The 27406-nt window shown below is 49.0% G+C and overlaps 1 protein-coding gene across 4 annotated transcripts in view; it reads right to left on the bottom strand.

Moving 5' to 3' along the window:
* FLNC (filamin C) overlaps positions 1–27406 on the bottom strand; it is a 123833-nt gene that overhangs the window by 35831 nt on the left and 60596 nt on the right. For all 4 annotated transcript variants that reach the window (XM_083401609.1, XM_083401610.1, XM_083401611.1 and 1 more), the window contains 14 exons: positions 26971–27084; positions 25582–25725; positions 22891–23014; positions 20980–21140; positions 19703–19793; positions 18623–18792; positions 18273–18390; positions 16655–16917; positions 11298–11895; positions 8828–9001; positions 7502–7664; positions 5123–5283; positions 1931–2098; positions 57–180 (listed from right to left, as the gene is read on the bottom strand). In XM_083401609.1, coding sequence (XP_083257735.1) covers positions 57–180; positions 1931–2098; positions 5123–5283; positions 7502–7664; positions 8828–9001; positions 11298–11895; positions 16655–16917; positions 18273–18390; positions 18623–18792; positions 19703–19793; positions 20980–21140; positions 22891–23014; positions 25582–25725; positions 26971–27084 — 2573 coding nt within the window. The remainder of the gene's footprint in view (positions 1–56; positions 181–1930; positions 2099–5122; positions 5284–7501; positions 7665–8827; positions 9002–11297; positions 11896–16654; positions 16918–18272; positions 18391–18622; positions 18793–19702; positions 19794–20979; positions 21141–22890; positions 23015–25581; positions 25726–26970; positions 27085–27406) is intronic.

The following is a 27406-nucleotide window of genomic DNA, read 5'->3' as shown; positions in this document are numbered from 1 at the left end:
GCCAGTCAGACCATCAGCATATCCCCAAGCCCTCACCTCTTGGCCTCCCTGCTCACCTGCGGGGCACCTCTTGCCCAGCGTACTTAACAGCGACGGTGTACGGCCCGTCCGTGGCTGGCGTGTAGTTAACCGTGTGGGTGCCGTCCCCGTTGTCACGCACCTCGGCGGGCTCAGCGACCCCTGGGAGGGGAGGAAATAATAATAATAATAATAATAATAATAATAATAATAACAATAACAATAATTTTTATTTATACCCCGTCCTCCCCAGCCAAGGCTGGGGTCAGGGCAGCTAACAAGCAATAATAAAAACAAGTTGAATGATTACAACTTAAGAACAAGATTAAAATACAACATTAAAATATTGAAACATTAAAATATGAAAATGCAGCCTCATCATAGGAGGAGAAAGAAAGAAGAAAGAGGGGGAGGGGATCAAGTTGATTCCAAGCCAAAGGCCAGGCGGAACAACTCTGTCTTACAGGCCCTGTGGAAAGAAATCAGATCCAGCAGGGCCCTGGTCTCATGAGACAGAGCGTTCCACCAAGTCGGGGCCAGTAATGAAAAGGCCCTGGCTCTGGTTGAAGCTAATCTAACTTCCTTAGGGCCCGGAACCTCGAGGGTGTTGCTATTTATGGACCTTGAGGCTCTCCGTGGGGCATACCAGGAGAGGCGGTCCCGTAGGTACGAGGGTCCCAGGCCGTGAAAGAGGGTTGGAGAGGCTCTCAAGGGATGCAGAGCACCTGAAACTAAGCCCGTTCGCCTTTCTGACAAAGTGTTTGCAGCAATAAGGACATAATGTATTTTTCGCTCCATAGGTAAAGGTAAAGGGACCCCTGACCATTAGGTCCAGTTGTGACCAACTCTGGGGTTGCAGTGCTCATCTCGCTTTATTGACCGAGGGAGGCGGCGTACAGCTTCCAGGCCATGTGGCCAGCATGACTAAGCCGCTTCTGGCGAACCAGAGCAGCGCATGGAAACGCCGTTTACCTTCCTACCAGAGCAGTACCTATTTATCTACTTGCACTTGGATGTGCTTTCGATCTGCTAGGTTGGCAGGAGCAGGGACCGAGCAATGGGAGCTCACCCCGTCGCGAGGATTCGAACCACCGACCTTCTGATCGGCAAGTCCTAGGCTCTGTGGTTTAGTTTGCCTAACCCATGAGTTAAAGAATGAATTTGTTCTTCTTCTCAGAGATGCATTTGAAATAAAAGGACGCATTCTACTCATGTAAAAACACCAGGCAGGCCCCACAAATAACCCAGAGATGCATTTTAAATAAAAGGACCGTTCGCGGGATGGATTTAGAAGACGACTGGGCCGGGCGTTACTTTGCCTACCCATGGTATAGAAATCGGCTCCCCTAAAGAAAGTTCATCATTTTTGCCGTGCAACCCCCAAAATCGTAGCTTTCCCCCTGCCTAAAAAAAGCTCAAAAACTTTGCCCTGAACCCCTAAAAAGGGGATAGATCCCTGCCAGTTATTAACTCTGTGAGTAGATTGCAGTCTCTTGGGAGTTGGCCACTCCTGGTACAGTGGTGCCCGCAAGACGAAATTAATTCGTTCTGCGAGTTTTTTCGTTCTACGAGTTTTTTCGTCTTGCGAAGCACTGCTGTGTATTGACGGTTTCCCATAGGAATGCATTGGCGGTTTTTAAAAAAAAGGCGCAAGACGTTTCGTCTTGCGAAGCAAGCCCATAGGGAAATCCGTCTTGCGAAGCAACTCAGAAAACGAAAAACTCTTTCGTCTTGCGAGTTTTTCGTCTTCCAACGCATTCGTCTTGCGAGGTACCACTGTATAGGGGATTCCTAGAGGAGCTCCCACAAAGTGAGGCTCAGGAACCCCGTGCCCCCCACCCCCAGGGCGGTCAAAAAGGGGTGGGGGTTAGCAAGCAAAACCACCAAGGTTTTCGGCCCCAGATCTCCATACCTGTGGGTCCCAGGACCTTCACCTCCAGGGGGGCCAGCCCAGCCTTGCTGCAGTCGACGGTGAAGGTCTGGGGGACGCGGGCTCTCACGCCAGCCCCCAACCCTGGGCCTGAGCACTTGACCTTGCTGGGGTCGACCACGTCCTTGACCGGGACGCGGAAGGGGCTTCCTGCGGGAAAAGGAAACAGGAAGGAAGTTTTTATTAAAGCAAATCCCTTGAATACGCACTTAACTTTATTTTCTCCATGTCATTTAACTTACTTTGGATTTTGTAAAATGATCCTGTTTGCACACAGAAGTTCAATCAAAATTGGCCAACGGATTAATATTTTGACAATGTTCTTTTACACAGGCTCTGCATCTGTCCCAATTTTTGATCAATTTCTCAATTTCTCACCTGTAACATCTCGTAGCCTTGCTGATAGTCTCAAGCCAATGTAAGTTTCAATAGTGGGAGTGGTCCCTACTTGCAAATCAATAGTGGGAGTGGTCCCTACTTGCAAATCCATAGTCAATTGTAACAAAAACTAATCCATTCAGAAGGATGACTCAAGGGCATCCTGATCAAATTTGCAGATGACACCAAACTGGGAGGGGTGGCTAACACCCCAGAGGGCAGGATCACACTTCAAAACGACCTTGACAGATTAGAGAACTGGGCAAAAGCAAACAAGATGAATTTTAACAGGGAGAAATGTAAAGTATTGCACTTGGGCAAAAAAAAATGAGAGGCACAAATACAAGATGGGTGACACCTGGCTTGAGAGCAGTACATGTGAAAAGGATCTAGGATTCTTGGTTGACCACAAACTTGACATGAGCCAACAGTGTGACGCGGCAGCTAAAAAAGCCAATGCAATTCTGGGCTGCATCAATAGGAATATAGCATCTAGATCAAGGGAAGTAATAGTGCCACTGTATTCTGCTCTGGTCAGACCTCACCTGGAGTACTGTGTCCAGTTCTGGGCACCACAGTTCAAGAAGGACACTGACAAACTGGAACGTGTCCAGAGGAGGGCAACCAAAATGGTCAAAGGCCTGGAAACGATGCCTTATGAGGAACGGCTAAGGGAGCTGGGCATGTTTAGCCTGGAGAAGAGGAGGTTAAGGGGTGATATGATAGCCATGTTCAAATATATAAAAGGATGTCTCACAGAGGAGGGAGAAAGGTTGTTTTCTGCTGCTCCGGAGAAGCGAACACGGAGCAATGGATCCAAATGACAAGAAAGAAGATTCCACCTAAACATTAGGAAGAACTTCCTGACAGTAAGAGCTGTTCGACAGTGGAATTTGCTGCCAAGGAGTGTGGTGGAGTCTCCTTCTTTGGAGGTCTTTAAGCAGAGGCTTGACAACCATATGTCAGGAGTGCTCTGATGGTGTTTCCTGCTTGGCAGGGGGTTGGACTCGATGGCCCTTGTGGTCTCTTCCAACTCTATGATTCTATGATTCTATGTAGTTTGTGTTACAATTGACTATTGATTTGAAAGTAGGGAACACTCCCACTATTGAAACTTACATTGGCCTGAGTTCTCAGTTTGCCTTTTTCTTGGTATATTTCATAACAAGAACTCCATCTTATTGAATATTTGCTGGTAGTCTCACCAGTCCAGCATACTCTCCATAGTTGTCAACTCTTCCCTTTTCTTGTGAGGAATCCTATTCGGGAAGCCACTTCCGAGATTAGGAGGAGGTGGGGTTGCGGGCGTCACGCCCCTTCCCACACTCGCGGGGGCTGGCTCCAGCCCACGCGATAGCAGGGAATCCTCAGACGTGTCATTCCCCGAGCCAGCCAATTGGCTGGCTCAGGGGGCGTGGCCTCGCCTACTTCGGTCTGGTGCAGCCGAGGGTCCGCACCGCAGCTGACCTGGTTTTCCCTCCCGTTCCACCCTTTCGGTAGGTTCCCCAACGTTGCTATGAACTTCGGTTGCTCGCCGTCAAGGGGCCTGGTAGGAATTTTTCCAACTGGCAGATTGGCACCAGCCATTTGGTTTTTGCCTACCTCGTAGCAAACCGTCACAACTCCACGGTATGGGCGGTTAGGCATTGGGGGGGGTACAGTCTATTGTTATGCAGATGAAGGGGGAGACGGAGCGCCCCCAAATGAAAGGGTAGTCCAGTAAAGGATTCCGGGGGGCGTGGCCTTGTCCTAAGCCTATGGAGGTGTGGGCCCACGGCACGCCCTCATACGGTGACCCCGGGGGGGGGTCCTAGTTGACGTGCCTCAGCAGGACTCCTCCCACAGGTGGTTAACCCTCACCGGTCTTCAAGCATGCAGGCTGAAGCTGGTTAGTTATTAGGACCAATGCCTAAGGCCAATACCGCTCAATTCTTGTAATCAATAAAGTTGTGGCCTAATTTGACCCATCAACTCGAATTCTTGTGTCATAGAATCATAGAGTTGGCAGAGACCACAAGGGCCATCGAGTCCAACCCCCTGCCAAGCAGGAAACACCATCAGAGCACTCCTGACATATGGTTGTCAAGCCTCTGCTTAAAGACCTCCAAAGAAGGAGACTCCACCACACTCCTTGGCAGCAAATTCCACTGTCAAACAGCTCTTACTGTCAGGAAGTTCTTCCTAATGTTTAGGTGGAATCTTCTTTCTTGTAGTTTGGATCCATTGCTCCGTGTCCGCTTCTCTGGAGCAGCAGAAAACAACCTTTCTCCCTCCTCTATGTGACATCCTTTTATATATTTGAGCATGGCTATCATATCACCCCTTAACCTCCTCTTCTCCAGGCTAACCATGCCCAGCTCCCTTAGCCGTTCCTCCTAAGGCATCGTTTCCAGGCCTTTGACCATTTTGGTTGCCCTCCTCTGGACACGTTCCAGTTTGTCAGTGATTCTTCCGGTCATTTTTGCCATTTCTTTATTTCTTGGGGGGAGGTGGGAACTCGCCATGCAATAAGGGAATTTCCCTTTAAAAAGGGGAAACGTTGACAGCTATGGCGCTCTCTTAATTTACTTTGCCAGTCTGATTTGGATGGGATATCCTCTCCTAACCTTTTGCAGTTAAAATTCTGGCGGCACCCGTAGTGTACATAAAAACTCTCCTGGACTTTTTTTGGAATTTCGTTACCCATAATTCCTAGCCTATGGGACTAGAGGACCTTTGGGGGACACAACTCCACAATTCTACGATTCCAGAACACATCCTGGAGGTCCAAGCACAGCAGCCTTGCCCTCCGCCTACCAGGGATGGGTCGCCCCCCGAAGGTGATGTTGACGTCGTAATCTCCCGGCGTGAAGGGGATGTATTCCACGCTGCAGCTGCCGTCTTTGTTGTCCTTGCAGGACATCTTGGCCTCCGACGGCCCCTCGATGGCCAAGCCCAGGCCCCCAGTCCCCGCGCCCCTGGGGAGAAAGAAAACAGCGCCGTCAAAGGGGAGATGCCAGCAAGCCTTAATAGAGACGTAAGGAGGTCTCCAGGTGTGAGGATTTCCCAGAATTCTCTGTGGCCAGTGGTGCAACCGTTTGCGTGGAACGTTCCGGAACACTTCGGAGGGCAAGAGAACAACTGAGGCCCCAAATAATAATAATACTAATAATACTAATACTAATACTAATACTACTAATAATAATAATTTATTACTTATATCCCGCCTATAAATAACGGTGGCGAGGCAGCAACAACACCCCCTCCGTGTCCGCTTCAGGCTCAACCTCTTCCGTTTCTCTTTTATTTATTTTTTTGCTTGGTCAATATTTTACTAGGGAGACAACCAAGGAGGACATTGAAGCCAAGAAGGTATATAAGTACGTTCTATTTAAAAACTGGTATCTTTATTTATAGGGAAGTTTTTAATGTTTAATAGGTTATTGTATTTTAATATTCTGTTGGAAGCCGTCCAAAGTGGCTGGGGAAACCCAGCCAGATGGGTGGGGTATAAAGAATAAATTATTTTATTTTATTTTATTTAGAAATATCTTTATTTGTTTTTATCATTACGAATTTATATTCAAACGGTTTGTATAATCTTTTTCGTGAGAACTCTCTGAATCTCGTGACTCCCCCCCCATCCTTAAAACAGAATTTAAACTACCTATCAGTACATTCTCCGCAGTTTTCATTTTTCCAAATTATCCAGAGCCTTCATTACTTTACAAGTGTTTCTTAGAGTCCAGCTAAAGTTTTAATTTGCTAACAATGGTCTCCTAGGTCAATGGTGAATTTCCCCCATTCTTTTTTAAAGTCCTTGATAAATCTCTTCCTTGACCCTGAGATAGGAATTTTAAGGTCTTAGATATATGGTAATGTTCATAAGTGTACCAACCAAGCACATACATAGATCAGCACAGGAAGACCGACCTGGAACCATTTTGTTTCCTAAACTGAGCAAATGTTTTCTATGCAAGGTCAAAGGAAAATGGAAAAGCCGCCCCATTGTCTTTTCCTTCACAAATCCTGTCTTAAGGGCACATTTAAGATATGAATAGGGTGAGAGCCTGTGACCTGGCCCAGGAACTAAGTATTTATCATTACAAAAGACTGGCCGGGCTCCCCAGGGAATCCGATCAAGTGACCATTAACAGGTAACCTGCCAGATAGGAGAAAAACAATGCACTCAGATTTTTGCTGTATACCGCCTTTTCTGTGATGTAGGTATGATGTATCTGAGGGATGGTCTTGGGTTACACCCCTTCTGTGTTGTATGAATGATGTTTCTGGGGGTGGTCTTGATCTAAAGGTAAAGGGACCCCTGACCATTAGGTCCAGTCGTGGCCAGCTCTGGAGTTGCGGCGCTCATCTTGCTTTACTGGCCGAGGGAGCCGGCGTACAGCTTCCAGGTCATGTGGCCAGCATGACTAAGCCGCTTCTGGCGAACCAGAGCAGCGCACGGAAACGCCGTTTACCTTCCCACCAGAGCGGTACCTATTTATCTACTTGCGCTTTGATGTGCTTTCAAACTGCTAGGTTGGCAGGAGCAGGGACCGAGCAACGGGAGATCACCCCGCCATTGCGGGGGTTCGAACTGCCGACCTTCTGATCGACAAGTCCTAGGCTCTGTGGTTTAACCCACAGCGCCACCCGCGTCCCTTGGTCTTGATCTACAGAGTGGCAATTTCAAATGTCTATATAAGGCCTTGCACACCATTGTTCTGGGTTCCTGTGACCTGGCTCAGGAACTAAATATTTGTCATTGCAAAAGACTGGCCAGACTCCCCAGGCGACCAATCAAGTGACCATTAACAGGTAACCTGCCAGACAGGAGGTAAACAACGCACTCAAATTTCTGCTGTAGACCACCTTTTCTGTGATGTATGTATGATGTTTCTGGGGGTGGTCTTGATCTACAGGGTGGCAATTTCAAAAGTCTTTATAAGGCCTTGCGCACCAATTTTCTGGGTTCCTCCTCCTCTCCTGCATGTGGGGGGAACACCCTGTTGCAACAGATCAATAAAGATCAGGCTTACTAGCTGCTTTGCTTCTCAATATTCTCTGCTTGGCCTCTGTTATCTTCTCCTACCAATAGGGAACCTACGTAAGGACTCTATATGGGCTCTTGGACACCCCATAAGGGAAAAGGGCAATTTTTGCTTGCCTGCCCCCTAAGATGAAGGCTGCCCCTACCTGGTCTCCACCGTGAAGCGGTTGGCTTTGTTCACCAGCCCCCCCTCGAGACCGGGGCCATAGGCTCGGACGCGGCTGGGGTCACAGCCCTCGGTGACCCCCACTCGGAAGGGGCTCTTGGGGACGGGAACGTCGTCATAGGTGACTTCCACCAGGTGCACACCTGAGAAGGACGAGAGTGATGTGCGTGAGGAAGTTGACTCTTTAATAATAATTAAAAAATAATAATTTTTTATTTATACCCCGCCCTTCCCAGTTCAAAAACCGGGCTCAGGGCAGCTAACAACAAATTTAAAACACTTGTAAAAGCAGCATAAAAAAAGCAGTATAAAAACATGAATAACAATAAAATTCAAAATTCAGAAATCAGTTTAGGGAAATAAGCATTAGATAATCCCCAGGGCTAGCTGGCTGAATTGGTCCTACTTGGGCCAGTGAGGAGGCCAGGGGAGAATTAGCTGTGGGGTCTCAGAGTGGGTGATCAAAGGGGAGGGGGAGGGAAGAGAAGGGAAATAAAAGATCAGGCTGAATTCAGATTAAAAGCCAGGCGGAATAGCTCTGTCTTACAGGCCCGGCGGAAGGAGGTTAAATCCTGCAGGGCCCTGGTCTCGTGGGACAGAGCGTTCCACCAGGTTGGAGCCATCACTGAGAAGGCCCTGGCCCTGGTGGAGGATAATCTGACTTCCTTAGGGCCTGGGACCTCTAAACTATGGATATTCATGGACCTTAAGGTCCTCTGCGGGGCAGACCAGGAAAGGCTGTCCCGTAAAGCAGGAAAATTTGTTCCTGAGTCTGAGAGGGGATGCCAGGCCGAGACCAGACAGCCCCCTACATAAAGAAGAAGCCCCCGCCAAAGAAGATTGGCAAAACTAACTAACTAATAATAATAATAATAATAATAATAATAAATTTTACTTGTACCCCGCCCTCCCCAGCCAAAGCCAGGCTCAGAGCGGCTAACATCATACAAATAACACAGTACAGTCATCCCTCGGGTTACAGACGCTTCAGGTTGTGTTTTTTCGGGTTACAGACCGCCGAAACCCGGAAGTGCCACCCACAGGTCACCCTTGGCAGACTCCTCCTGCCGCCGCCACTGCCACCCACCGCCCCTGGCTTCCAGAGCTTTCTCCATCACCAACCAGGGCAGCCATATGGCACTGAGCCCAATGGGATTGGTTGTCCAAAATGGCCAGAGTGGCTAAAACAGATGCGAACCGCAGTCCGAAACATCTGGCAGTCACCTGGCTGGTCAAGGGCTGCCTAGCATGTGCCATCAGGAGGTGGAAGGGGATTAGAGGTGGAGGGAGACCAGGGGATTCTTACCGTCCTCGTAGGGGGTATACTGGACACGGTAAGTGCCATCTGCGTTGTCGGTGACGTAAGTGTCCGTCTTGGCACCAGAGGGGTTGATGACGCGCACCTTGGTGTGGCTGCCCCCGGTCTTGGTCAGCGAGCGGGCGTCGACCGTGAAGTCGGTGGTGACCTCACGCAGAACACCTGGGGAGACGTGGGCGATATATGTTATTTCTCTTTCTTTTGTTTACTGAATCTGCAGACCGCCCTTTGTCCGTAGATCTTGGGATGGTTCACAGCATAAAAATAGGTAAAGGTAAAGGTACCCCTGCCCGTACGGGCCAGTCTTGACAGACTCTAGGGTTGTGCGCCCATCTCACTCAAGAGGCCGGGGGCCAGCGCTGTCCGGAGACACCTCCGGGTCACGTGGCCAGCGTGACAAAGCTGCATCTGGCGAGCCAGAGCCGCACACGGAAACGCCGTTTACCTTTCCGCCAGTAAGCGGTCCCTATTTATCTACTTGCTCCCGGGGGTGCTTTTGAACTGCTAGGTAGGCAGGCGCTGGGACCGAGCAACGGGAGTGCACCCCGCCACGGGGATTCGAACCGCCGACCTTTCGATCGGCAAGCCCTAGGCGCTGAGGCTTTTAACCACAGCGCTACCCACGTCGCATAAAAATACGATATAGCAAAAATTGCAAAAAATGCAAGAGAAGAACGGGAACAAACAAATAATCCCCCCCCCCTCCCAAAACACATTTAAAAAGGCATCGGATGTCTAGTTGAAGAGGATGGCACTTGAGGGCGGCTTTCACCCTGACAGTACTATGGTTCTATGATGGCTCAGCCGGGAGAGCATGAGACGCTCAGTCTCAGAGCTGTGAGTTTGAGCTCCATGTTGGGCGAAAGATCCCTGCCTTGGAATCCTGCAGAGGTGTCAGGCTTCAGGAATCGGATCCCTCCCCCGGTGGCAGTGAATAAGCAGATCAAACGAAAGGAGTGCTCTTACCAGTTACCGTATTTTTCGCTCTATAAGACACACTTTTCCCCCTTCAAAAATTAAGGGGAAATGTGTGTGCGTCTTATGGAGCAAATGCAGGCTCCTTGGCTTCAGCGATAGAAACACGAAGCCTCCAAAGCTCTGGAGGCTTTGCGTTGCTTTCGCTGAAGCCGCCTGAAGCCCCCAGAGCGCAGCTATCCGCAATCCCGCTGTGCTGTGCTCCGAAGTTCCTGCCGCGCTCCAAATGCTTTCAGATAGCCACCTGAAGCCTGGAGAGCGAGAGGGGTCGGTGCTTCGCTGGAGAGGCGCTGCACAGTTTTCCCTCTCTGCACAGCGCCCCTTCAGCTAAGCGGGAGGAGAAATGGAAGGGGCTCCGTTTCTCCTGCCGCTTCGCTGAAGGGGCGCTGAGCAGAGAGGAGGAGAATTTTGTTTTTTCCTCTTCTCCCCCTCTAAATCAAGGTGCGTCCTATAGGTGTGTCCTATAGAGCAAAAAATACAGTAGTTTCTTTAATAATCACAGCAAGAGACAAAGGAATGCATATTCCTCTAGAAATGGCGTTGCTCCCAGTAAAGGTTTACCGCCCACATCCCTATTAATCTAAGTCACTCCTATGTTGAGTAAGCTGAGCTTGTTGCTCTCTGATCTATCACTCTCAGAGCCCGTCTAGTCTTAGGTGAGGGGGGTCAAGAACGCTGTCCAAGGACACTGAATCTGCCAGCTCTCATACCTTTTATTATTTTATGATTTCTTATTTTATGATTTGAAAAACTCCTATGCGCCTTTATTTTCCCATAATTAAGATAGCCATGCCACCCAAAACGGGTGTCATGACCTTCTAGATCTAAAATATCCCCTTTTTTAAATAAACACCAGTCTTCCAACCAGAGATGACATGAGGCTTCGTAATATGTGTTTCCTCTTCTAGCTGTTCCTCACCCAGTATTTCCCACTTTTCCCCCTCTGGACTGTGCCCCTTTGCAAACCACTGTTCTAAATCCATACTGTCCTCCTGCCCATGGGAAGGTTCAGGAGAAGGGGGGGAGGTTCCCACCATTCCTCCTCAGTCCAGCCCCTGACAAGGGGGTTGGACTGGATGCCCCCTGTGGTCCCTTAAGGTAAAGGGACCCCTGACCGTTAGGTCCAGTCGTGGCCGACTCTGCGGTTGCGCCGCTCATCTCGCTTTATTTGCCGACGGAGCCAGCGTACAGCTTCCGGGTCATGTGGCCAGCAGGACTAAGCCGCTTCTGGCGAACCAGAGCAGCGCACAGAAGCGGCGTTTACCTTCCCGCCAGAGCGATACCTATTTATCTACTTGCACTTTGATGTGCTTTCGAACTGCTAGGTTGGCAGGAGCAGTGACCGAGCAACGGGAGCTCAACCCGTTGCGGAGATTCAAACTGCCAACCTTCTGATCAGCAAGTCCTAGGCTCCACAGCGCCACCCTTTTACACAGTTGTGGTCCCTTACAACTCTGCAAGTCCACGATCCCGCAAAGAATACCTCTCGGCTCCACTCCCGGCCCGAAGACCTTGACGTTGCTGGTGTCCACCGCGGGGTCGACGTTGACGCGTGCCGGGAACTTGGGGACGGGGTGGCCGCCGTATTTGATGGTGATGGTGTAGGTGCCCGGGAAGGAAGGGATATAGGTGATGCTGTAGGTGCCGTCACTGTTGTTCTGGATGAGCACCTCGGCCTTGACGCCCGAGTCCGAGATGATCTCGATGGTGAGCTCCGCCTCGCCCGCCTTGGAGCAGTCCACCATGAAGGTCGCCACCTCACCCACCTTGCCGTGCTCCAGGCCGGGCCCGCTGGCCGTCACCTTGGACGGGTCGAAGACGGGCTTGATGTCCGCCTTGAAGGGCGAGCCGGGGATGTGGGCGTCCGCAAAGAGGATGTTGATGGCGTACTCGCCGGGCTCAGTGGGCAGGTAGGAGACGGAGCAGGAGCCGTCGCCGTTGTCCTGGCACTCGATCTTGGCCTCGCAAGGACCCTCCACCGTCAAGCCCAGGCCCCCCATGCCAGCCCCCTTGGTGTCGATGGTGAAGGGGGCTGGCTTCCCCACAAAACCGCCTTTCAGCCCAGGGCCGTAGGCGCACACCTGGAAGGGAGCAAACAAGATTGGGGCAGGGTTAGTAACTCAGATACAGTGGTACCTCAGGTTACATACGCTTCAGGTTACAGACGCTTCAGGTTACAGACTCCGCTAACCCAGAAATAGTGCTTCAGGTTAAGAACTTTGCTTCAGGATGAGAACAGAAATCGTGCTCTGGCGGCACGGCAGCAGCAGGAGGCCCCCTTAGCTAAAGTGGTGCTTCAGGTTAAGAACAGTTTCAGGTTAAGAACGGACCTCCGGAATGAATTAAGTACTTAACCTGGGGTACCACTGTATAATAATAATAATAATAATAATAATAATAATAATAATAATAATAATAATAAATATTTATACCCCACCCTCCCCGGCCAGAGCCAGACTCAGGGCAGCTAACACCAGTAAAAACATAATGGAGGGTTCAATTTAAAATACAAGTTAAAATGCAATTTAAAATGCAGCCTCATTTTAATAATAGGCCATAGATCAAAACCATAAGGGGAGGGAAACATAAGGTTCAGACCAAAGGCCAGGCAGAACAGCTCCGTCTTGCAGGCCCTGCAGAAAGATGTGAAGTCCCGCAGGGCCCTGGTCTCTTGGGACAGAGTGTTCCACCAAGTCGGGGCCAGTGTTGAAAAGGCCCTGGCCCTAGTTGAGACCACTTTGTGGCTTGAGACCTCCAAAGTATTGTCATTTGCAGACCTTAAGGTCCTCCGCGGGGCAGACCATATGGGTAGCATTGTTATCAAATTGATTGACAGCTGCACGAATTATGATAGCTAGGCAGTGGAAGGGCAATCTAAAATGGAAGAATGGTACAAAGAGGTGTGGGATATAGCTATTATTGATAAATTAACATGTGCCATGCTAATCTTCTCTGTATTTTAGTATATGTGCTGCTGAAGCTTGTAGCAGGATTACAATAAGTTTTGTAAGGAGGAACAGTTGAAATATTGCAAGGAAGGCTACGAGGAGAGTTATTAGTTAAGATAATTAAAAGTAATACTGAAATTAAGAAATGTAAATTAAGTGGGAAAGATTGGAAAATTTTCAGATGTGACTGATGGAAGTCAAAAATTTGTATAAGATATGAAATTATGTGAAATGATTCTTGAAAATATGTTAAAATTATTATAAATATATTAAATTAAATTATTATTATAAAATTATTATAAATTATAAAATTTATTATTATAAATAATTTATTTATAATATATATAATAAATAATATATTTGTTATTATAAATTATTATAAATTATAAAATTATTTTATATATATATATATATATATATATATTTGCTTTCGTAGATTTTCACGGGTACAGGAATGCAGGTTTTGGTGTCCTCGGGTGTCTTCCCGTGTAAAAGTTGGGGTGTCTAGGCGACGTTTCGACGAGGTCTCACTCGTCATCTTCAGGCTGGTGCTTTCGGCTTCTTGTTACTGGAACAGAGCAGGATCTCAGTGTTTGAGTTCCTATAAATACTGTTGAGGAGGTGTGGTGTATAGCCTCCAATGTTCTGGGCAGAGAGGAGGTTCCCAGGCTAGTGTGCCTTTTCTTCTTTTGTTCCTTAATTACTTGAGGGATATCTTGAGTGATTTCTTGAGTGATTTCCTGAATCCCACTTAGGTGGGTCATTAGGTGTGGATTAGTTGCTAAAGCCTTCGTGTCTTGAACTCTTGAACTTTGTGAAGAGTTTTTTCTGAGAAGATGGCTGTACTGCACTTGGTTGTGCTCTGGCTTGGCTTCGTGTATAGGGGCGAGCTGTGGTTTTGTGGCCTGTGCCAGCCAGATCTGTGTAGGGATTGCAGGGGGGTGCAGCATCCGGAGGTGCCACCCTGGTTTGGCTACTGGATGGTGTCTGTAATTTATCTGTGGAGAGGGTCTGGGTTTGGGTCTGGTGTGGTTGATTGGTGATGGCGTTCTGTGTGCCTCTGGATCTGGTGTCAGATTTTGTGGGGAGGGCTAATTTCCAGATGTCTGGCAAGCGGGATGTGTCGTCACGCTTGTTCATGTTGTGAGGGTGTTTCTCTATCTCGATGGCTTCCATGATTATTCTCTTGTGGTGATGTTCCATGTTAAAGAGCAATTTGGAATCTGCAAAATTAATTTCGTGTCCTGTTTCTTTCATGTGTTGGAAAAGAGAGGAAGTTTTTTCTTCTTTTTTTGACGGCATTCTTGTGTTCTGCGATCCGTGCATTTATTCGTCTGTTTGTTTGTCCAATGTACGTGGCTGGGCAGACTTTGCAGGGTATTTCATAGACCCCTTGGTTTTCCAACTGAATTTTATCCTTGGGGTTTCTGAGGATATTGGCTATTTTTTTGGTTGGTGCAAAAGGCTGTTTTGATATTGTGTTTATGGAGGATTTTGCTAATTTTATCTGTAGTGCCCTTGATATAAGGAAGGAGGGCTATGCCATTGTTTTCTTCTGTGTCTTGGTTTTTGGGGGGTGTTTCTTTTTGGATTAGCTTCGTAACCCTGTTTTGCTGGTATCCATTGGCAATTAACACATTTGAGAGATTCTGTAACTCAGTTGTCAAGTGGTCTTCGTCAGCCAGGCGTTTGGTTCTGGAGATGAGAGTCTTGGCTACGGAGTTTATTTGTGCAGGGTGGTGGTGTGATTGTGCATGTAAGTAGCGGTTGGTGTGTGTTTTTTTTCCGGTAGATAGTGTGTCCTAGGGAGCCATGGACAAAGATACAAACAGATAGAAGGAGCACCTATGGGATCACCCCTCTCACCGGTCATCGCTAACCTGTACATGGAACACTTTGAAACCAATGCTTTAGACAAGTCAGAACACAAACCCAAACTTTGGCTCAGATATGTTGACGACACCTTTGTAATTTGGCCACACGGGAAGGAAAAACTGGATAGCTTCCTCACACATCTCAACAGCCTACACCCCAAAATACAATTCACTATGGAAATAGAAGCCAACAACCAACTTCCCTTCCTTGACGTCCTAATCTACAAAAAACCTGATGGCTCCCTAGGACACACTATCTACCGGAAAAAAACACACACCAACCGCTACTTACATGCACAATCACACCACCACCCTGCACAAATAAACTCCGTAGCCAAGACTCTCATCTCCAGAACCAAACGCCTGGCTGACGAAGACCACTTGACAACTGAGTTACAGAATCTCTCAAATGTGTTAATTGCCAATGGATACCAGCAAAACAGGGTTACGAAGCTAATCCAAAAAGAAACACCCCCCAAAAACCAAGACACAGAAGAAAACAATGGCATAGCCCTCCTTCCTTATATCAAGGGCACTACAGATAAAATTAGCAAAATCCTCCATAAACACAATATCAAAACAGCCTTTTGCACCAACCAAAAAATAGCCAATATCCTCAGAAACCCCAAGGATAAAATTCAGTTGGAAAACCAAGGGGTCTATGAAATACCCTGCAAAGTCTGCCCAGCCACGTACATTGGACAAACAAACAGACGAATAAATGCACGGATCGCAGAACACAAGAATGCCGTCAAAAAAGAAGAAAAAACTTCCTCTCTTTTCCAACACATGAAAGAAACAGGACACGAAATTAATTTTGCAGATTCCAAATTGCTCTTTAACATGGAACATCACCACAAGAGAATAATCATGGAAGCCATCGAGATAGAGAAACACCCTCACAACATGAACAAGCGTGACGACACATCCCGCTTGCCAGACATCTGGAAATTAGCCCTCCCCACAAAATCTGACACCAGATCCAGAGGCACACAGAACGCCATCACCAATCAACCACACCAGACCCAAACCCAGACCCTCTCCACAGATAAATTACAGACACCATCCAGTAGCCAAACCAGGGTGGCACCTCCGGATGCTGCACCCCCCTGCAATCCCTACACAGATCTGGCTGGCACAGGCCACAAAACCACAGCTCGCCCCTATACACGAAGCCAAGCCAGAGCACAACCAAGTGCAGTACAGCCATCTTCTCAGAAAAACTCTTCACAAAGTTCAAGAGTTCAAGACACGAAGGCTTTAGCAACTAATCCACACCTAATGACCCACCTAAGTGGGATTCAGGAAATCACTCAAGAAATCACTCAAGATATCCCTCAAGTAATTAAGGAACAAAAGAAGAAAAGGCACACTAGCCTGGGAACCTCCTCTCTGCCCAGAACATTGGAGGCTATACACCACACCTCCTCAACAGTATTTATAGGAACTCAAACACTGAGATCCTGCTCTGTTCCAGTAACAAGAAGCCGAAAGCACCAGCCTGAAGATGACGAGTGAGACCTCGTCGAAACGTCGCCTAGACACCCCAACTTTTACACGGGAAGACACCCGAGGACACCAAAACCATATATATATATATATATATATATGAATGATAAATTAACATGTGCCATTAAAGTAAGACGGGGACTATGCGGGAGTAATGATTTTCAGGAGATACGGAAGGGTGTTTGCAGAATTCATACTGTTAAAACGGAAAAGGGTCTAACCATCGCAAAAGGTGTTGAAATTTTGGGAGGTTGGAGAGTTACAATGGAACAGTCTCAGTGGTAGGGTGCACTTTTTCATTCTTATTTGGTGTTTTTACATGAGTAGAATGTGTGCTTTTATTTAAAATGCATCTCTGGGTTATTTGCGGGGCATTGGAATCCGTCCATATATATTTTTTCCAAAATATAGTCCGGCCCCCCACAAGGTCTGAGGGACAGTGGACCGGCCCCCTGCTGAAAAAGTCTGCTGACCCCGGATCTAGACCCCTATCTACCCTCCATGCTCACCTTGGATGGGTCTGGGGGCATGACGGCCTCGACAGCAAAAGGGCTGCCCGGCACCGGGTGCCCGTCGTAGGTGATGTCCACTTTGTAGGGCCCCTCCTCAGGCGGCATGTATTTCACGGTGTGGATCTCGTTGGCGCTGCCCGTCTCCACCTTGCAAGGAATGGGGCGGCGGGAGGGCGAGCTGATCTTCACGTCCACCTGCCCTTGGCCCCCGGCTCCCTTCGTGTTGATGGCAAATTCCTGGTCGCGACCCACGTCCACCTCTGCGGGGAGGGCGGGAAAGAGTTGGTTGAGAGAGGGACAAGAGGGTTTTAGCCCCAAGAGAGCGGAGCACAGTGCCTTTGCAGGACCTCAGCAGCCGGACAAGAGAAACCTTGCTAGACATGAGCTGCTACGTTTACCAGGACTGCCAACTTGGCCCCGTGACTGTGGCTGCCATGCAGCGTGCAAGACCAAGGCACTCAAATTTGTGGGTGCCCAGTTCCTTTCATGGGGAATTTTTTGGGTGCTCGGGCACCCAGGGCCCCAGGGAGTTAGCACCTATGCCAGGCAGCTCAACCTAATGCATAATTATAATAATATATTATAATTTTAATTTATTATTTGTACCCTGCCCATCTGGCTGGGTTTCCCCAGCCGCTCTGGGCAGCTTCCAACCAAATATTAAAAATACAATAGTCTGTTAAACATTAAAAGCTTCCCTAAACAGGGCTGCCTTCAGGTGTCTTCTAAATGTCAGGTAGTTGTTTATCTCTTTGATATCTGGTGGGAGGGCGTTCCACAGGGCGGGTGCCACTACCGAGGAGGCCCTCTGCCTGGTTCCCTGTAACTTGGCTTCTCGCAGGGAGGGAACCGCCAGAAGGCCCTCAGCGCTGGACCTCAGTGTCTGGGTGGAATGATGGGAGTGGAGACGCTCCTTCAGGTATACTGGACTGAGGCCATTTAGGGCTTTCAAGGTCAGCACCAACACTTTGAATTGTCCTTGGAAACGTACTGGAAGCCAATGAAGGTCTTTCAGGACCGGTGTAATATGGTCTCAGCAGCCGCCCCCAGTCACCAGTCTAGCTGCCGCATTCTGGATTAGTTGTAGTTTCCGGGTCACCTTCAAAGGTAGCCCCACGTAGAGCGCATTGCAGTAGTACAAGCGGGAGATAACTAGAGCATGCACCACTCTGGCGAGACAGTCTGCGGGCAGGGAGGGTCTCATCCTGCGTACCAGATGGAGCTGGTAAACAGCTGCCCTGGACACAGAATTGACCTGCGCCTCCATGGACAGCTGTGAGTCCAAAACGGACTGTTTACATAACAGTAAACCCCACTGATACCGGCGAGGCTTAATCCGAAGTATATAAAGGGTCATATGAGCTTTGGGTGAGTATTTTATCTCCCGTTTTTCTGAACTCTACATTCTTCCCAGATCAGCTGTGTAGGAAAAGGCGGGGGGGGTAGACTTCAAGGTCAAAGGGGAGGAGCCTAAAGTTTATTTAAGATTTTCCAGCATTGGCAGTCAAGTCACACTGGAGTGCCAATCATCCATAAGGGCACAGAACCAGCCTCCCCAATCCTAAGCTGACCTTTGCTGGTCACTGCCCACCCTTGACCCCTTGGCCCCACTTACTGTTGTTCAGCCCTTGCACTTTGACCTTGCTGAGGTCAAGGGGCGGCGCCACGTTCACCGGGAAGGGGCTCTTGGGAATGGGATCCCCGCCGTACGTCACAGTCACCGCCATGTTGCCCTAAGTCACCGGAGAGAAGAGATCAGCGTCAGGCATGAGAAAGGAGATGGGTACTGAATTCGCCTTAAACAGCGTGGTGTTCTGCATCGCCAACTCGGGGCACAGCCAAACGGCGGAACTCCCTGCCACATGAGGCACCAACTTGGGTGGCTTCGAAAGAGAGGCTGCTAGACACCATGGCTGGGGAGTGCGCTGGATAGAGAGAGGGCAGGTGGCATGAGGTCCAACTCACCTGTTGCACGGCCGTGTACTTGACGGTGTAAGAGTAGTCGTGGTTGTCGATGATCTCAAAGTCCCGCACAACCTCTCCCTTTGTGGCGCCAGCAAAGTGGACGTCCAGCTTGGCTTTGCCAGCCCCCTTGGTGAAGACCGTGAAGTGGGTGGGCTTCCCGACCTCCACACCTGAGAAGGAAAGGCCATAGCAGGGCAGAGACCCTCAGTCCTCTGGCATCAGTCTTCCCCCCTTGCAGGAAACCAAGGAGAGTGCCCCCCCCCATAGCTTCTCTGCTGAGCCCGCAGATTCCTGAACTGAGGCTTAAGGGGCCATAATATAATGTTTGAAGACTGGGAAAGGTTGTGGAGGAAAGGGATAAAGTTCACTGCATGTACGGTGTTAAAGGAAAATATTATGAAAATGATGTATAGATGGTACTTGACCCCTGTAAAACTAGCAAAAATATATCATAATAGGACGCGGGTGGCGCTGTGGGTTAAACCACAGAGCCTAGGACTTGCCGATCAGAAGGTCGGCGGTTCGAATCCCCACGGCGGGGTGAGCTCCCGTTGCTCCGTCCCAGCTCCTGCCAACCTAGCAGTTCGAAAGCACCTCAAAGTGCAAGTAGATAAATAGGTACCGCTCCGGAGGGGAAGGTAAACGGCGTTTCCGTGCACTGCTCTGGTTCGCCAGAAGCGGCTTAGTCATGCTGGCCACATGACCCGGAAGCTGTACGCCGGCTCCCTCGGTCAGTAAAGCAAGATGAGCGCCACAACCCCAGAGTCAGCCACGACTGGACCTAATGGTAGGGGTCCCTTTTTACCTTTACGGTAGTCTGTATGGGAGTACATTGTATTTAAAAATGGGGTATCAGAGTTTTTTGGGGGGCTAACCAGGCTGGGATAGCCGGCTTGTTGGGTTTGGAATGTCTGATGTAGATTTTCAGTTTTGCTGTTCTCTATGGGACAATGACAACAAAGCTATCATATCGTCCCTGGCCCCCATGACATCTCTAGGCGGGGCTGCACTCTCAGAGGCGATCTTTTGGGGTGGGACTCCCACTCTGCCCCCCCCCACCTCTCCTTGGCCACTGCTCACCTGTCCGGCTGAGTCCAGGCCCCTCTGCCTTAACCTTGGTGGCATCGTGAGATGGGTCCACCTTGATGTGGAAGGGGCTGATGGGGATCTCCTGGAAAAGGGGAGCAGAGGAGAGACATGGGATGAGCAAAGATCACATGCGCTCTATCTACCCTTTGGCCTCTGGCTACAGAAAGAGGCAGAAACGCCCCCTCTCTCCTTCCAGGTATCCCCCCCACACACACCTATCTTCAGAAAAAAGGGGTGTCCAGCCCTTAAGATTGCCCATGTGCTGAGGAGAGGAATCTGGGATCGCCTGTGTCTCCATAATCAGTGCGGGATTTACGTGTAAGCTAAGCAAGCTATAGCTTAGGGCCCCACTCTCTTGGGGGACCCAAAAATTTTTTAAAGGAAAATGGGTGAGTGGTCATATAACAACAACAACAACAACAACAACAACAACAACAACAACAACTTATTATTTGTACCCCGCCCATCTGGCTGGGTTTCCCCAGCCACTCTGGGCGGCTTCCAACAAAGATGAAAAATACACTAAAATGTCACATATTAAAAACTTCCCTGAACAGGGCTGCCTTCAGATGTCTTCTGAATGTCAGGTAGTTGTTTATCACTTTGACATCTGATGGGAGGGCGTTCCACAGGGCGGGTGCCACTACCGAGAAGGCCCTCTGCCTGGTTCCCTGTAACTTGGCCTCTCGCAGTGAGGGAACCACCAGAAGGCCCTTGGTGCTGGACCTCAGTGTCCAGGTAGAACAATGGGGGTGGAGACGCTCCTTCAGGTCCACTGGGCCGAGGGCGTTTAGGGCTTTAAAGGTCAGCACCAACACTTTGAATTGTGCTCAGAAACATACTGGGAGCCAATGAAGGTCTTTCAAGGCCGGTGTTATATGGTCTTGGCGGCTGCTCCCAGTCACCAGTCTAGCTGCCGCATTCTGGATTAGTTGTAGTTTCCGGGTCACCTTCAAAGGTAGCAGGGGTAGGCGACCTAAGGCCCGGGGGCCAGATCTGGCCCAATCACCTTCTCAATCTGGCCCATGGACGGTCTAGGAATCAGCATGTTTTTACATGAGTAGAACGTGTGCTTTTATTTAAAATGCGTCTCTGGGCTATTTGTGGGGCATAGGAATTCGTTCATTTCTTTTTTCCAAAATATAGCCCGGCCCCCCACATGGTCTGAGGGACGGTGGACCAGCCCCCTGCTGCAAAAGCTTGCTGTCCCCTGCTCTAAGCCTACCAGCGATTTCACCTGGAATTAAGCCCATTTCGCTTCCTTTTACCTGGTTGGCAAAGAGGACCATGATGGTATAGCGCCCAGGACCGGGTGGCGTGTATTTGACGGTGAAGGTGTCGTTGTCATTCTTGATGATGTCAAAGTCGATGTCGGCTTCCACCGGTCCCACAACGCCGGGGGCACATTTTATACCGATGCTCACGTCCCCTGCAAAGACAGCCAAGGAGGCGCATGACAAATGAGATGCGCCAAAGGCGGCCGAGGGCCGAGCTCTGGTCTGCACCCAGAGGTGCTGTCCCAAATGGTCAAGTGTGGCCAGGCCCTACAGAAACCGCCTCCCTAAGCCGCACCCTTGATCCTCCTGCAGCCCCAAATCCTATGATTCCATTATTCTACCTTCATTGTATTATTATTATTCTCATTATTATTACAGTCGTACATCGGCTCCCAAATGCCCTGGGAGTCGAACGTTCCGGCTCCCGAATGATTGAAAACCAAAAGTGAGTGCTCTGATTTTCGAACTTTTTTCTGGAAGCCGAACGTCAGGCGCGGCTTCAGCTGTTGTTTCTGGCGCGCCTGAAACCAATCGGACGCTACGCCTTGGTTTCCGAACATTTTGGAAGTTGAACAGATTTCAGGAACAGATTCTGTTTGACTTCAGAGGTACATCTGTACAGTGGTACCTTTAGTTGCGGATGGGACCTGTTCCAGAGCTCCCATCGGGTCCCAAGGTTTCCGGAACCATGGGGACCGCTTCTGCGCATGGCCTGGTAGAACGCCTCTGCGCATGCCGTGCGGACGAAACACTTCTGGGTTTGCCTCTTTCGCAACCCAAAGTTTACATTACCTGAGGGTAACATAAGCCGAGGTGCTACTGTATTCGTACATGTTTTTAGGACCCACCTTACATTTGCGTTTGGAAGTTGTTTTTAATACTGTGTTTTAAAGTTGACCGGGACACGGGTGGTGCTGTGGGTTAAACCACAGAGCCTAGGACTTGCTGATCAGAAGGTCGGCCGTTCGAATCCCCACGACGGGGTGAGCTCCCGTTGCTCGGTCCCTGCTCCTGCCAACCTAGCCGTTCGAAAGCACGTCAAAGTGCAAGTAGATAAATAGGTACCACTCCGGCGGGAAGGTAAACGGTGTTTCCATGTGCTGCTCTGGTTCACCAGAAGCAGCTTAGTCTTGCTGGCCACATGACCCGGAAGCTGTACACCGGCTCCCTTGGCCAATAAAGCGAGATGAGCGCCGCAACCCCAGAGTCGGCCACGACTGGACCTAGTGGTCAGGGGTCCCTTTACCTTTACCTTTCAAGTTGTGGCCCTGCTGCAAGAACTTAGGTTTAAGGGCAGGTAATAGATAAATTAATATTAATCAGTGCTTTTTTAGGGGTACTCTCATTTTCCTAAAGATAAAGGGTCCCCTGACCACTAGGTCCAGTCGTGACCGACTCCGTACCCCTGCCTACCCCCAGAAAAAAGCAGTGATATTGATATTAAATCCTAACAACAGCAACGCAACCCTTCTTGAAATCCGAACAAAGCCCCAGAGAAAAGTGGAACAGGCTCCCTCAGGACTCTCCTTCCCTTAGAGGCTTTTAAGCAGAGGTTGGACGGCTGTCTGTCATGGATGTTTTAGCCATCCATGCGGGTTGGACTAGATGACCCCTGGGGTCCTGAACTCTAAGATTTGATTATTCTAACAGCTGATGGGGACCAGATGACCCCTAAGGCAGGACGACCCAGAAGAACCCCCTGGAAACTAACCAGCTGAGCACCGTGGCGCTAAGGTCCTGGATCGAGCCCTCCCAGATTCCTGGAACACCTTCCCTGCCCTTAGACTCCAGAGAAATACTGCCAGCCCGTGTTGACAGTATTGGGCTAGGCTGACCAATGGCTCTGACTCTGGATCAAAGCAGCTTCCTTTTGAGTCATGACACTCCTCTGAGGATCCTGACCTTGGCCTGCCTCGCTGCAGTCCACCGTGAAGTACGTGGGCTCGTTGGCCTTCAGACCTGTCTTCTCCACGCCAGGGCCATAGACTTTGACTTTGTCAGGGTGGCTGCCTTCTCCGACGGCCACCTGCAGGGGAAAAAGAGAGAGGATTAACGCGAAAGGTTTAGGAGAGTGGTGTGACTTCCTGTACGGACAGGAAGCGAAGGACAGTCTTGGGGGAAGTGCATCGCGCAGTTAGCTTACGGAACTCGCTGCCACTAGATGTGGCGGCGGCAGCAACATTAGGGAGCATTTAAAGATAATTAGGCTAACATGTGGGAAATGAGAAGTCTTGGTTGACCACAAACTTGACATGAGCCAACAGTGTGACGCAGCAGCTAAAAAAGCCAATGCAATTCTGGGCTGCATCAATAGGAGTATAGCATCTAGATCAAGGGAAGTAATAGTGCCACTGTATTCTGCTCTGGTCAGACCTCACCTGCAGTACTGTGTCCAGTTCTGGGCACCACAGTTCAAGAAGGACACTGACAAACTGGAACGTGTCCAGAGGAGGGCAACCAAAATGGTCAAAGGCCTGGAAACGATGCCTTATGAGGAACGGCTAAGGGAGCTGGGCATGTTTAGCCTGGAGAAGAGGAGGTTAAGGGGTGATATGATAGCCATGTTCAAATATATAAAAGGATGTCACCTAGAGGAGGGAGAAAGGTTGTTTTCTGCTGCTCCAGAGAAGCGGACAAGGAGCAATGGATCCAAACTACAAGAAAGAAGATTCCACCTAAACATTAGGAAGAACTTCCTGACAGTAAGAGCTGTTTGACAGTGGAATTTGCTGCCAAGGAGTGTGGTGGAGTCTCCTTCTTTGGAGGTCTTTAAGCAGAGGCTTGACAACCATATGTCAGGAGTGCTCTGATGGTGTTTCCTGCTTGGCAGGGGGTTGGACTCGATGGCCCTTGTGGTCTCTTCCAACTCTATGATTCTATGATTCTATGACCGGTTGCTCTTCGCCACCAGAGCTCAGTGGTGCCTCCATGGTCAGGGACAGGTACTGGGTCAGTCAACAGTGGAAGCTATTATAACACCAGTACAGATAGCAAAAATGTACAAAACCAGGTCAACCTATGTTGGAAATGTAAAGAAAAGGAAGGGACTTTTTATCATATGTGGTGGGAATGTAGAGAAATTTTTAAAAATTGGGAAATGATATATAATGAATTGAAAAAAATGTTTAAAATGGCATTTGTAAAAAAAACCAGAAGTATTTTTGTTCGGGATTGTGGGACCTGCCAAGGAAAACAAAGAATTTATTTATGTGTGCAACAACAGCAGCAAGAGTCTTGATAGCACAAGGATGGAAGAATGAGGAAACCCCGACAAAAGAACAGCGGCAAGAGAAATTGACGAACTATGCAGAGCTGGCTAAACTAACATATACAGTGGTGCCTCACAAGACGAAAAGAATCCGTTCCGCAAGTCTCTTCATCTTGCGGTTTTTTCGTCTTGCGAAGCAAGCCCATTAGCGGATTAGCGCTATTAGCGGTTTAGCTGCTATTAGCGGCTATTAAAGGCTTAAGGGATTAGCGGATTAGCTGCTAAAAGGCTATTAGCAGCTTAGTGCCTTAGAAAAAGGGGGTGGGGAGCGGAAAAAAACCCCAGGAATCGCAAGACATTTTCGTCTTGCGAAGCAAGCCCATAGCAAATTCGTCCTGCGAAGCACCTCCAAAACGGAAAACCCTTTCGTCTAGCGGGTTTTCCATCTTGCGAGGCATTCGTCTTGCGGGGCACCACTGTAAATTGCGAGACAATGACAACTGTGACTTTAAAGAAGAATGGGAACTTTTCACAAATTACTTAAAAGGACAACAAAATGAGTTGGACTCCTTGGCAGGTTTTGAATAAACATACACAAATTGATTGATTGATAACATGGTAGGCAGATAATGTAAGGATTTGTATAATTTTTTCACACGCAGAGAATAATACGTGCTGAGAAATCAGAGGGGGGGGAGGAAAGGAAGGGTTTGGGGGGTGGGGAAAAAGGGGAGAAAATAATGAAAATAATGAATATGATATGTTTTGATATGTTGTTATGTTGAAATTGCTAATAAAAACATATATATTTCACGGAGGAGGAATTACCCCCAAGGTCTCTGCTTTGGCACCGGGCAATGCCCCCTCCCTGTCTCTGGGGTGTGTCGTCCCCGTGCCCCCCCACCCCCGAGACGGAGTGATTGACGGAGGAAGAAGGAGATTGACAAGTAGGAAGGTGCGCAGAGGAGGACAACCCAGATGATCAAAGGTCTGGAAACCATGCCGGATGAGGAACGGTTGAAGGAGCCGGGTAAGTTTAACCCGGAGACCGAGAGGAGAGCCATCTTCGAATATCTGAAGGGCTGTCCCATCGAAAATAAAGCAAGCTTGTTTTTCTGCTGCTCCGGAGGGTAGGACTCGAACCCGAGGCTTCAAGTTGCAAGGAAGGAGATTACAGCTAAGCATTACGGAAGAACTTTCTGGCCGTAAGCGCTGCCCGACAGTTGCCTTCCACAGGAGGTGCTGGAATCTCCTTCCTTGGAAGTTTTTAAGCAGAATCAGCTGCCAGGGGTTCTTGAGCTGCGATTCCCGCATTGCAAAGCAGGGTTGGTCTAGATGACCCCTGGGGTCCCTTCCAACAATTCTCTGTCGAAACCCACACTCACCCGGAAGGGGCTCTTGGGAACGTTGACTCCTCCCCAGCTGATGATGATGGTGTGCTTGATGGCCTTGGTGGGGACGTAGACGCAGGAGAAAGTGCCATCGCCGTTGTCCTTGATTTTGATGTCGATGGGGACGCCTTCTGCATCCTGGAAAGAAAAGGCGTCTCGTGTAAACAGCAGGCTGCCGGGTTCTCTCTCTCTGCCACCCTCTGGAGCAGCAAAGAAATGACTCTGGAAGTCTCATATGCAGAAATGGCAAGGCTAACCAAAGCACCAAGGCTAACCAAGGGACCCCTGAGCATTAGGTCCAGTCGTGGACAACTCTGGGGTTGTGGCGCTCATCTCGCTTTATTGGCCAAGGAAGCCGGTGTACAGCTTCTGGGTCATGTGGCCAGCATGACTAAGCCGCTTCTGGCGAACCAGAGCAGCGCATGGAAATGCCATTTACCTTCCCGCCGGAGTGGTACCTATTTATCTACTTGCACTTTGACGTGCTTTCAAACTGCTAGGTTGGCAGGAACAGGGACCGAGCAACGGGAGCTCACCCCGTCACGGGGATTCGAACCGACGACCTTCTGATCAGCAAGTCCTAGGCTCTGTGGCTTAACCCACAGCGCCACCCCCGTCCCTTAAGTTCAACAAAGAATGACATAATTTTATAGAATATATTACAGAACACTGCAAACGTTTAAAAACGTTTGCAGGGTCGATACAGCACTCGTGCTTTAAAACGATAAAGGATAAAACTGAAGCGTAATAATTTTAGATAAAGGTAATTAGATGCACTTTAAAAAGATAAATTTTGGAAGCCAAGGGGTGGGGTGAAGTTTGGGGTTTCAGGGAACCCCATAAAGGTACTGATATGAATTATGGCTTAACGTAAAAAAGTATGTTTGTGTGTGTGCAAAAAATTGTTTTCTTTTTGAAACTTTGAAAATAAAATTGAAGAAAGAAAAGAAATTATGCTGGAAGTCGTCCACATTTCCCCCCACCTTTCGAAATCAATATTGTGTCTCAAATCCTGAGCCCATCTTATCATAACACTTTTTACCTCTTCGTCCTTTGTATTCCACTCTAATAATATCTTATACATTTTTTACAGTATTTTTCTTTTATTCTGCCTCAATTTTTGATTTACTACTTGCAAATCCATTACTTTTAACATCCTCTCTAAACAAATCTTGCAACTGGTGATATTGCAAGCAGTCAGTTAATTTCCCTCTCAACTCTTGAAAGGTTTTCAGCTTTAATTTACCATCCACTTCTACTAACGATTCTAATTATGCTGGAAGTCAGGGACCAAAGTCGGTTCAGGAAAGAGCATCCCAGAGTGACCAGCTTTGCAAAAACAAAACACAGAGGAGGAGTCAGTACACCTGGCTTGCCACTTACCTGGGCGTAGATCTTGAGTTCTGCTTTCCCTGCCCCTCTGGCGTCAATGGTGAACTCAGCCGGCTTGTTCACAATGCAGCCGACGGGCTCCAGCCCCGGACCAAAAGCTTTTACCTGGTGCAAAGAGGCAGAAGAGGGAGTTAGGGAAGGCGGAAGCAACCTCAGGGCGCTGTTTGACAACCATCAGGCGTCTGCACCTCCTGCAAAGGTAAAAGGTAAAGGTACCCCTGCCCGTACGGGCCAGTCTTGACAGACTCTAGGGTTGTGCGCCCATCTCACTCAAGAGTCCGGGGGCCAGTGCTGTCTGGAGACACTTCCGGGTCACGTGGCCAGCGTGACATCGCTGCTCTGGCAAGCCAGAGCCGCACACTGAAACGCCGTTTACCTTCCCGCTAGTAAGCGGTCCCTATTTATCTACTTGCACCCGGGAGTGCTT

Source organism: Podarcis tiliguerta (assembly GCF_965153285.1).
Source record: "Podarcis tiliguerta genome assembly, chromosome: 10".
Classification (NCBI taxonomy): Eukaryota; Metazoa; Chordata; class Lepidosauria; order Squamata; family Lacertidae; genus Podarcis; species Podarcis tiliguerta.
Note: the sequence above shows the minus strand (reverse complement) of the source record. Positions and strands in the feature narration are given on the sequence as shown.